The sequence below is a fragment of the Carassius gibelio genome, chromosome A11 (assembly GCF_023724105.1).
Source record: "Carassius gibelio isolate Cgi1373 ecotype wild population from Czech Republic chromosome A11, carGib1.2-hapl.c, whole genome shotgun sequence".
Classification (NCBI taxonomy): domain Eukaryota; kingdom Metazoa; phylum Chordata; class Actinopteri; order Cypriniformes; family Cyprinidae; genus Carassius; species Carassius gibelio.
This window is the reverse complement of record NC_068381.1, coordinates 22,415,317-22,426,978: the sequence shown is the minus strand read 5'-3', so window position 1 is coordinate 22,426,978 and position 11,662 is coordinate 22,415,317. Positions and strand designations below refer to the sequence as shown.

Sequence of the window (11,662 nt, the reverse complement as noted above, 5' to 3'; positions counted from 1 at the left end):
CACACAGATGCACACACACACACACACACACACACACAGACGTTGGTATTGGTGGTTTACAGGGACTATCCAGAAGTGTAATATTTTTTTTATAGTGTACAAACGGTATTTTCTATCACCAGTCTGCAGCACTACACAGCAGCAATGCTAATAAATGACTAAAAGAAACTGAACAATGAAAGATTTAGTGACGTGATGTACAACCAAGTATGGTGATCCATACTCAGAATTTGTGCTCTGCATTCAACCCATCCAAAGTGCACACACACACCGTGAACACACACACACACACACACTCCAGGAACACACACACACACTGTGAACACACACCTGAAGCAGTGGGCATCATTTATGCTGCAGCGCCTGGGGAGCAGTTGTGGGTTCAGTGTCCTGCTCAGTCGTGGTATTGAGGGTGGAGAGAGCACTGTACATTCACTCCCCCCACCTACAGTCCCCTCAGACCGAGACTCAAACTCACAACCTTCAGATTATGAGTCATTAGGACACGACTTCCCCATGATCTATAGTTGGGATTAAATGATATAGTGACCAGTTCCTGGATCCTTCATGAAGCCAGTAACTAATCCAAACATGGAAATGTTTATTAATAAAAGTCAACAATGAAAACAATGAATCTGTGTTTCAGATCTCAATGCCAACATTCCCTGCGGTGGTGAAGATTGGGCATGCTCATTCTGGAATGGGGAAGGTATGCTAAAATCTTTGATTGAGTTTGAAAAGTGAAGTGCTACTTTATTATTATTTGCATATTATTATAGTAGTGTTCATTAGTATTTTGAATTAGCTTTCATTTTTATATTTTAAGCTTCATTTTTTAGTCATTTTTAGTAATTTTGCAATGTGTTTGTCATGTTGTTTTTGATGGTCTCCTTTAGACATTGCATTCAGTTTGTGTGGACCGCTGTACTGTATCAGTCACAATAGTGTTGGGTCTCATTCAGTGTATATGCATATATTTGTGTGTGAAATCTGAAATATAAGCATATAATTCATCAATAACTTTTGTTCTAAATGTTCTAATAATCCATTCAACCATTAGTGAATGAGACCCAATGTATTAACCATGGCTTGGGTTTGGGGAAGGGATGACCTTTTTTCCTTTAAAACGGCTGACAGAAGAAGTGTATACTTCTTCTGGAGCTGCTGATTTCACAGAAATCGCACACTTCACCCAACTTCGTCTCTTTGCCCATTATCAACAGGACAACATATTAATGGTGCTTTGTCATGGCAGGTGAAAGTCGACAATCACAGTGACTTCCAGGACATTGCAAGTGTTGTGGCCATCACTCAAACCTACACGACCACAGAGCCTTTCATTGATGCTAAATATGACATCAGGGTCCAGAAGATCGGTTCTGACTACAAAGCTTACATGTAAGCACAGCTGCACTGACACAGTTTACAGTAATAGACCATCTATGTCAAGCTGCTATTACTTTTTTTGGTGAAGTATCCCTTTGATAACGATTGAGGAAATCATTGTGTGGACTGAATGTGATATGTGTGAATGAAATGATAATTGATTTTAATTCACAGGAGAACTTCCATATCTGGCAACTGGAAATCAAACACTGGCTCTGCCATGCTGGAGCAAGTAGCTATGACTGACAAGTGAGTAAGAAACACTTCTGATTAACTGCATCGGTACAAACATACTGAGGCTTTTACAGACTCTATGAGGTCTGCGTCTTTAAGTCCGTGAAAACATATGTTTAAAAAAAGGCAGAACATTTTGTATTCTTCGTATTTTAGTTTGAAAAGAATGAAGAATGTTCAACAGGGAGTAAATTTGATAATAGTTCAACACATGTCTTTGAGAAGTGACCAGAAAGTGAAAGCTCTTCAGTGAGGTGCTCTTCTGTCCTGCAGATATAAGCTGTGGGTGGACGCCTGTGCAGATGTCTTTGGAGGTCTAGACATCTGTGCTGTTAAAGCCATACATGGAAAGGATGGAAAGGACTATATCACTGAGGTGAGAGCACAGTGATGCAAGCATTACATAAGCCACCTGACCTCATGTTGCATGTGAGCTGATAACTGAAGATCAACACCGGATGAGGAGACAGAAGATCATAGTCATGAGAGGAGGCGCTGACCGCAGTGACTGTGTACTGTGCCAGGACACAGACAAATGCTTCAATGTTTATTGAGGGTTTGGCAGAAAACTAAGAGATGCCAAATTTGTTAGGTATGTGAGTCACACATTGCAATCGTTCTTGGGAAGCTCATCTTTCCTCATGCAAAAGCAGAACTCATGTGTTTACATTTGAAAGACGCTCCTAGTTTTTAATGTCATTCACTTTATATTCAGCATTAAAGACCAAATTTAGCCATATATGTGAAACAGTTAATAGAAATGTCATAAATATCATGCACTCCTCTGTTAAGCCACAGGTGTCACTATTGTGATGCAGCTCACAATGATTTAACCCTAATATGTTTTGTTAGGCCTAAAAATAAATTGGATTTGTTACTTGTACTGTCAAGATGAGAGTTTGAACTTCTAAGCCTTACAATATAAGTCCCTTTTAAACAATATAACACATAACTGCCAGATAGATTAAGAGAGAATACTTTTAATTACATTACTCTTTTAGCCAGCTATTTTTGAGCACCGGACTCCACCTAAACCTCTAAAAGTTACAATAATTTCTTTGTAGCAAATAACGTTTTTTAGCACCAAAAATTGCATGTCTTTGTGTGAGGAACAAAGTCAAGGTTTGACGTGCTGGGCATCTTCCCTTTTCTCACAGAAAAGATGAATCCTCACCTTTAGCATGTCACAATCGGCCACAAGACACATCAGAGCCAACGGCTTCTCTAACGGCAATGCTGTGTCCTAATGCTCCTTGACACAGCTTGTTTTATTGGGTGTGTTCAGTTATTTTGAATGAGAACAGTTATCACAGAATAACTGAAATTTGTCTCTCTTCCACACACAAAGAAATTTTATGGCTTCCACTGCACACTATGATAAATGTTATGAACTGAACTCAAACGCTCTCAGGACTGTTGAACAGGTTGCAGTCGTTGGCTCTTTGGGAGCAGACACAGAAACGTGCTTCACTTTCAGTGCTTTCAGCACACTTATTTTGATATGGTTAAAAAAAATCTCCAAAATGGACATCATTCTTCCTTTAGCTTAGAGATATTTGTCTATGGCGAATGGATTCATGTCTGACAAATAATGTCAGATGATGAACTATCATGGTCAAAGCATAGATTTCTCTCACAATCAGTGTTGCTGTTGAAATGTTTTGTTTCATTCTAAGAGTCTTAGTAGGACATGCCAATGTTTCAATGTTAGCACGCTAGTCAGTTCCACTACGCTGCTGGGTGTTGACTGTATTAATGCTGTTGTGTGTGTTTGGCTGCAGGTGGTGGGCTCATCGATGCAGCTGATCGGAGATCACCAGCTGGAGGACCGCCAGCTGATCGCTGCCATCGTCCTGGCCAAGATGAACCAGGAATCAGCAGCTCCATCCCCACAAAGACCTCCAGCCACTGTACAACCTGCACAAGTACTTCAAACCCCGATGTTACTGGAGCGTAACTCTAACAGAACATGCTCTGTCTTCCAAATTACATCCAATCAAGTGACAGTAAAATAAACATTCAGATTGTAGTTTTTCTAACAAAGTGTTAGTTTGACTTATTTCTCATATCATTTTAGATAGTCTCAGACAGGTTTGTTAAATAGTTTGCCTGGTCTTCTTGGGGTAGATGGAAAGCCTGCTTAAAGAGGTTGGTCCAAATGATTAACCAAGTCACTGTTTTAATGCAATCATGGGGAGGAAGAAAGATCTGTCTGGAGATGAAAAGCATGTAACCGTCCAATGTCTTGCAAAAGGCATATCATATTTTGCGCAAACTGATGGAAATGTTCAAACTGTCAAAAGATGTGTGAGTGATTTAGAGCGCTGTCAGATAAAGGCGTATTATTTGTCTAACAAATGAAGAGGGCAGTAATAAAAAGAGCCACTGTTGAGCAGCAGACAGGTGTCTCTCCACATCTAAAGCTCAGAAAGAGAAACCCTTACACTTTCTTAGAAGAACTACAATTTGATATTCATTTCCTGAAATCCTTTCTGATATGTCACTAAGATAATAATTTATAACACAGTGTACCGTATATCCTCAGATCCACTGCAGCGTTAACACAAGAACTATTCGGGCACCAATTAAATGGCAGTAAACACATGCACAGAAAAATACACTAAACAGGATTTTAACAAACATGGTACACTTACAGTATATTCCCAACTCTTTTTGACTGCACTTTAACCTAAAACCACCCAAACCTCTCTATAGCCTACAGTAAAAGTAGGTTGGGTCCAAAACAAAAAGGACATAAATTACATGACATGTTCACGACAAACAAATGAAACACAGATCTTCCTTTGGAAATCATAAAGGTTTGGGACAACATGAGCATAAGTAGATAATGACAGAATTGTATTTTGGGGGGTGAACTGTCCCTTTAAATGAGCAAAGCATTATTTCTGTCTTTTTCCTCTGTCTGTCTAGTGTTGCCCCCTGGTGGGGAATCAGTAGAAATGCACTAAGACTGAAAACCATTTGAGTGTGTGTTTGTGTGTGTGTCTACAGAGTGCTGCCTTAAAAGAAAGCCTGACTGACCCCAGGACCCTCGGCCAGCGGCCCCCTCCACAAGGTTGTTTACAGTACATTCTCGACTGTAACGGAGTTGCAGTCGGACCAAAACAAGTGCAGACAAAATGATTTCTACTGCCACAATTCCAGATACACGGTTCAGCCCATAATAAAGCTAAAGCTCAGTTCACTGGTGCTGGTTGAGGTTAGGATAGTGCCACATGCAGTCGTTTGGAGCTCGTGCTCTTCAGAATCTGTGCCGTTTGCCCCATGAAGTGTTTTTCTGTCCTGTTCACATTTCTGTCCCGATCTGCTCCTGATGGCTGCATCGTGTCCTTGTAAGTCGTGTGGTTTCCAGGGTTGTCGCTGCCAGCTAAAGAACAGTTCTAACTGTGCCTAAGCCAAGTCCAGTGCTGTGGTGTCTCATGTGCTCAGTATCTAATATGAAAGACTGGTGACCTGACGTACAACTCGATCTTATTTCAGTAAGGGTAGTTTCTAATCGTCTAGCTGAGATTTCTTAGCTTTCGGATGTGTGCTGTAATGATTGTGTGTGTTTGTGTGACGTGTTTTTTTTTTTTGATGTAGTGTTTGTGGTTTTGCATGAGTGCTGTGCAAGCAGGCTTGCCGTTGTAAGTCCACATGTTTACATGCTGAATACACAACATGTGTATTCAATAACTTTCTGTTTTCAAAAAATAAGTGTTTTTACTATTTCCTGCATGATTTTTAAAGAGGTGTTGAACGGTGGTTCTTTGGAATTGTTTGAAGCTTGTTTCAACCTGTTGAACTGTAACAGATAACCATAAGGAGCCAAAGAAATCTGAAGGATTTCCATAAAACTGAATGGTCATTACATTTCAAACTTAAGTCAGTTCTAGGATCAGGTTGAATGAACGTTTCAGAACAGGAGGCTAGATTTAGCAGATGAGTCCCTCCTCCCGTGACCTCTTGACTGTCACATATCTTTCTGAGCAATACAAACTACTGTAGTGAAAGAGTCAACTGAGAAAATCACAAGAAACCTGTCAAGAATGTGTCCTGTTAATACATCACTCCAAAATCAAAAGAATATAAAATAACTTTTATTTTGCATAATAAAAATAAAGCCATTTAGGATTTTTGCATTGCAACTTTTTTGCATTATTTTCATGAAGATTAAGGAGGGAAGAATATATCATAGCATATTTGCTGTACTTCCTATTATTTCACACTATTTAAATGAAAAACACACATATAGTATACACTAAACAGTAATCTAAAGAGAATCACCAGAAAAATAACAAGGAAATACCAAAAATAGAAAAAAGAAGTCTGGATTCACTGCAGTAATGAAAATTAAATTTATGTTGAATATATGTATGGTTTCTTTTTATTTTGCCGTGAAATATGACCTAGACATGTTTTTGTGATGTTCACCCAAATTTTAAGAGGTACCTTACAATAATCTATGTTATGATTGTTGTAAAACTAATGCAATGCATTTTTATAGCATCCCAAAGAGGTCTTTTAGAAGTACCGCTCTTCAGCCATTCAGTGGAGTCACTGTTTTTATGCAAAGACCTTCAATCAAATAAACTGATATAGTGATACAGTTCTGGCCTTCACATTTACTAATGCAATATTTGACAAACAATGAGCTTTTCCAGTTGATGTGATTCTTAGTATTCTTGGACAAGACTGAATATGTATAAGAGGGATATCTGGGGTGTTATCAGTGTAGTGCTTGTTCTGTATATTGATATTTTTATCATTTAATGTTTTATCAACATGCAAGATGTTATCTATAATGCGCAAGAGTCATCTATGATCAGAGTTTAAAATATGTCCTTATATTGCATGGGAAATGTTTACTTAAGTATATTTGCATGGATTACCAAAGAGTGTGAAAATCTGAAATCTTTTTTTTGTGTGAATATTATAACTAATGAAATCAATGTATGTACTCATGTCCCCTTGTGAACAATCAGATCTCCATCGCTATATGCTGATGTGGTCTGACTTCCTTCCCATTGACTTGATTAGGCTTAGCTGATGTCACTGCCTCTTTAAATCCAGTACTTGGGTTTCACCTGTGATTATTGTCTGATATAGATCTAGTCTTTCCCCCTCATGTCCAAAGTAATAAAGCTCCCGTTTTCCAGACTTACTGTTCTTTGTTACTGAATTATATTTTTATTAGCCTCATTTCAAATGGAATACCCTTCCTGAGCTTCTTCTCGGTGTCTTTGTAAACTTGCTAAAGGGTCAAGCCCACTGTATGTTCAGTTATAGTGAGATATCAGGAAACATAATCAAGTATTTTGAACAAAAAAGCAAAACCACGAGACACACCTCACTCACTAGATCATTATATAATTATCTCTAATAGTCAAGAGAACAAAGAACTTCCCCCATTTTACCTGCTCCTGCATGTATCCCAGTTGTTTCTTATGTTTATCTATAAAGATCACTTCTGATTTTGTGTAAAACATACAACAAAGTATATCTAAAACAATGCAAAGCAAAACATCCCCATTAAGGCTAGGGGTGAAAACTAGAAGAAATGCAGCGTTTGTTTTAAAGAAGGTGCATGCATCCTCTGGGTCTGGGTTTGTTTGTATGCATGACCTGTTGTTGTGAACCTGCAGCTATTACTCTTCACATCCACACCTATGATACTGCTGCAAGCTAAATGTCCCATCTATTTCATTATGCATGTTTGAAGTAAAAGCCATTTATTTTTGCTGTGTAGACATGACTATCCTTATCTTGGACATTTCCCTTTTGTATAGTTACTTTGGGCAGTCTTGAGGGGCGCCTTCATTTTTGTTTGTTTTTATATCTTAAATCATGCAAAGTTTCCGGTGCTGGATTTAAAACCTTCTTGCAAGCTTCAACATGTAAAAATGTTATAATATGATGACTCTCTTTTGTACTAAACCTAGGGGGGGCAGTGAAACCCCAAGAACCACAACCTAAGAGTCAAGAACCTACACCTGAGCCAGTCCCTGCCCAGGAGCCCGTGCCCAAAGCAGGCCCTACCCCAACTCTACCACCCACCATGCATCAGCCCACACCCCAGGCTCAAGCCGCACCTGAACCCACTCCTGGAAAACCAAAGGAACTGCCACCGAAACCCCAACCTCCCAAACCACTTCCCCCAAAGCCTGTGCCTCCAGTTCGGAGGAACTCCAAGCCTCAGATCCAACCCAAACCTCAGACCCCACCTCCCACCAAGGCCCAACCAAAAGCTCAACTGGGAGACAGAGATCAGATCCCTGGTCAAACCCATCCAGATCCGGTCCTTGCTCAAGAGCGTTCTCCAGCCAAAGTTCCTATTAAACCCCCATCACCAGCTAAACCTCAGCTCCAGCCTAAACCGGTGTTCAGAGAGCCAGTCAAACCTGAACCCCAAGATCAGACTACTGCTCCATCTGAGGCACTCTCAGCCCCTGTTACAGCAGCTCCTTCCCCTGCTCCCACCCCCACCCCGGCCCAACCTACCCCAATGAAACAAACCCATTCTCAGCCTCCTGTAGAGGAACAGCCGGCACCCCAGCAGAAGTCAACTCATCCTCTGTTAAAGTAAGAATCTGTTCACTATTGTTTTACAGTTTGGATATTATTCGCTGCAAGAAACCATTCTGCAATCCCTGGAGGGCCACTATCCTGCAGAGTTTGGTCCCGACCCAGATTAAACACACCTGAACCAACTAATCAAGGTCACTAATCACTAGAAACTTCCACACAGGTGTGTTGGAGCTGGTGGGAGCTAAGCTCTGCAGGATGTTGGTGCTCCAGGAGCAGGATTGGACACCCCTGCCCTACATTAGGGGTGCCTCTCCTGGAGAAGGGGGCTAAATCCCATTTTGACTGTTTCCTATAAAAATGTATACACTATGCTGGTGTTGGTAAACCATAACTTTTACATATGAAGTAAGAAAAAAACTATGCAAATCAGTTCACTATTTTCAATGTACTATGTTTGGGGACCTGCTAATCCAAACATTGCATAAAATATAGGACGGACAGTATGTGAGTTGGAAAGCAGTCCTACCTTCCTGCACGATTCAGCCCTGCTCTACTTTACCTGCTTGTGCTTTTCAAGCGAAAACCAATCCTGTGATTGGCCTGGTCTAGAGATGCAAAATCTGCAGGAAGGTAAATCTCCATGAGTGGGATTGGGATCCAACTTCTTGACTTAATGTTCACTGAAATTTCACGAAATGAAGGCATAACTGTTAGGATGATCTAATTTGCCTTCTACTATGCTCACTGTTTTGCAGCAAATCCCAGTCCTTGACCAACGCCTTCAACGCCTTTGGCGAGTCCTTCCGCTCCAGCAACGAGGATGAAGCTAAGGCGGAGACCATTCGAAACTTGCGAAAGTCTTTTGCAAGCCTGTTCTCTGACTAATGCCAAACTCCCACAGCCCAAAAGGTGGCCAGGGACTTGACAGAAATCCATCCTGGTCTGAGGTTAATCCCATGTAGCTGTGTACATTTAACCCCCTCCTCCCAACTCTGCTGTAATTATTCGAGTGTTAAGGAGGTTAGAGTGATGTACAGTGATTGTTCTCGCAAGATGTTGGTGTTTACATATTTTGAGTCACTCTGCCCCAAAAAACACTGGAATTTCTATGAGGAGGGGATAGCTCTTAAGCAATCACTTACAGGAGGCTGGAGTATGCTGAAGTCGTCTGTAACCCCTCGATGTTGTAGCTGTATCGTAGAAGTGCGTTTTCTTTACCCAGAGACAAATATTTGTAACTAGTTTCCCTTGTTTATCCCCTGTAGTGTGTGCGTGTAACTAGTTGGTGTGTTGTAAGCATTAGCCCCTAAGACATTAGTTCAACATTTCCCCGTGATCTTTATAAAAGCACTGTCCTATTCAAGTTTCCTACAGTAATCAATGCTTGGACTGGTCGGTTTCAGTGCAGTGGTGGGATTTCTTTGGATAACCTGGTGTTTTAGCGAATTAGCTTGCATCCAGCACTTATCAACCTGTCAAGATATTCATGAGTGCCATGTTTATAGTATCTCTGCATATTGTATTGTACTGTATGTTTAACATCTCAGGAGTTTAATTTGAGTATATGTCTATCCTGGCGTCACACTGTTCATGTTGTGTTTTCTTTGTGCGCAGTGATACTGCTTTGCATGACCCGGTGATAATTGTTTTCTCTGTACAAGTGTCAATAAACATGTGGCACATCATTCTACTGACATACCAGTGTGCTCTGTGCTCCATTTGCAGTCTGCCCATCATGTCTACATTCAGCCCTGTCGAAAACAGCATATGCTGGTTAGGTATGTTTCGAACCATGGCTGCCGATTTAATATGGTCCTTAGCTGGTTTAAGCTGGTTGTGTGCCGGTCGTAAACAACTACCTCCTGCCCAGGACCTGCTTAGGACCAGCATATGACCTGCTTAAACCAGCTCAAACCAGCTAAGGGCCATCTTAAACCAGCAGCCATGCTTCAAAACATACCTAACTAGCATATGCTGTTTTTTTTTCAACAGGGAGCTGAAGCATCGAGTGGCAACATGTACCAGTATGCATGCATTTGTAACCTTTTCTGCAATTTGGTTATTATGCTTTGGAGAAAAATTCATGATACCCCCCACCCCCCCTACCAGATGTAATCATGAAACATAGAGAAAATGATATGCCAGAAGGTGGCAGTAGATGACTAATGTTAATGTCCAGTAAACTAAACTAACACTATTATAAAAAAGTGAGTGGGGAAAAATGTAGACCCTGAGCACCTTGAAGGTGATTAGCACTCATTTAACACAAGGCTACATAATGTCTGATAATGAAGCAAATCTACATTCCCCTCACACAGGGAAAACACACGTGTCTTCAATGTTACAACAACAATATTTTAAATGTGATGTGAAAAGGGCTGATTCCAGATTGTAATTATAATCCTTCTCAAATCTTCCCTTTTCTTGATAAAGACAGAGGACACTTCAGAAGAGTCAGGGCTACAAATTCAGGAACAGAAAACCTGGAGTCTTTTAGTATACTCACATTGCACTTGTCTTCTGGGAGCAAATCATTTTTTCAGCACTACTTAAACCATTACTTACATATACTAAATTATAATTTTTTTATTCATACTTAGCAATCCTGCTAATGACTCTACACACAGCTGTCACTTCACCCTGTCTTTCTTCTCTCATGGTTTTGTCCAGTCACATGATTGATGTTAGAGACACCCCTTACACCTGCCTCTCTCCATCTTTATCACACTTAATCTAAACGTGTAATCACGTGAAACAATGATACAATATTCTGAAACTTCAAATAATTGCTATAGCTATTACAGTGGATTTCAAAGTCAGCAGCTGAGGCAGAAAGGTTTAATTATAGACGGAGTGAAAGTGAAAGAAACTGCCCACGCTGAATCTATTAAAAGTTGACTGAAGATACTTTGATACCTGATGTAATGGTTACTATAAACGAATATGATTTGGGTTGATTGTTTGCCAGCTAAAAGCAGCGGTGCACTTCCTCGTGCAATTCCACATAAAACAAACCCGTTCGTATTGAATTATTCATTATTATTTTACATCCGGCTGTATGAATTTCTCCTTATCAATATTTGGCTAAATGCCTAAATTACTAGTTTAAGCGCTTGAAGCAGTTTTGGTGATCTCGCCGGGTGTAGGTAGAGTAATCGGACGTGCATAGTTACGTAACCTTGGCGTCATGCAGTTAATTCGGCACAGATTTCTGTGGCTCTTCCGCATTGCTCCACGCGCTCCAAAGGTGTTCCCGATGGGAGGAGAAACAGAGTGACTGCGTCTCAAAGCACACCGAGCTGCCTAACTAGACCCTACTACCTAGTCTTTAGCAGATAATCAGAACTTTGTGTCTGTCATTTACAGAATGTATATACGTATAAGAATATTTTTTTGGCCTTCAAAAGTACATGCAAATAACAATAATATATATATATATATATATATATATATATATATATATATATATATATATATATATATATATATATATATATTCTACATCATGTTTTAA

The 11,662-nt window shown here is 40.1% G+C and overlaps 1 protein-coding gene across 1 annotated transcript in view; it reads left to right on the top strand.

The window, feature by feature from the left end:
• Positions 1 to 9,842, top strand: part of LOC128022694 (synapsin-2) — a 113,505-nt gene extending 103,663 nt beyond the window's left edge. Inside the window, exons 6-13 of the mRNA XM_052610490.1 lie at positions 647 to 709; positions 1,256 to 1,398; positions 1,561 to 1,635; positions 1,894 to 1,996; positions 3,402 to 3,545; positions 4,633 to 4,696; positions 7,563 to 8,202; positions 8,904 to 9,842. Coding sequence (XP_052466450.1) covers positions 647 to 709; positions 1,256 to 1,398; positions 1,561 to 1,635; positions 1,894 to 1,996; positions 3,402 to 3,545; positions 4,633 to 4,696; positions 7,563 to 8,202; positions 8,904 to 9,033 — 1,362 coding nt within the window. The 3' untranslated portion in view covers positions 9,034 to 9,842. The remainder of the gene's footprint in view (positions 1 to 646; positions 710 to 1,255; positions 1,399 to 1,560; positions 1,636 to 1,893; positions 1,997 to 3,401; positions 3,546 to 4,632; positions 4,697 to 7,562; positions 8,203 to 8,903) is intronic.
• Positions 9,843 to 11,662: the final 1,820 nt, after the last annotated feature.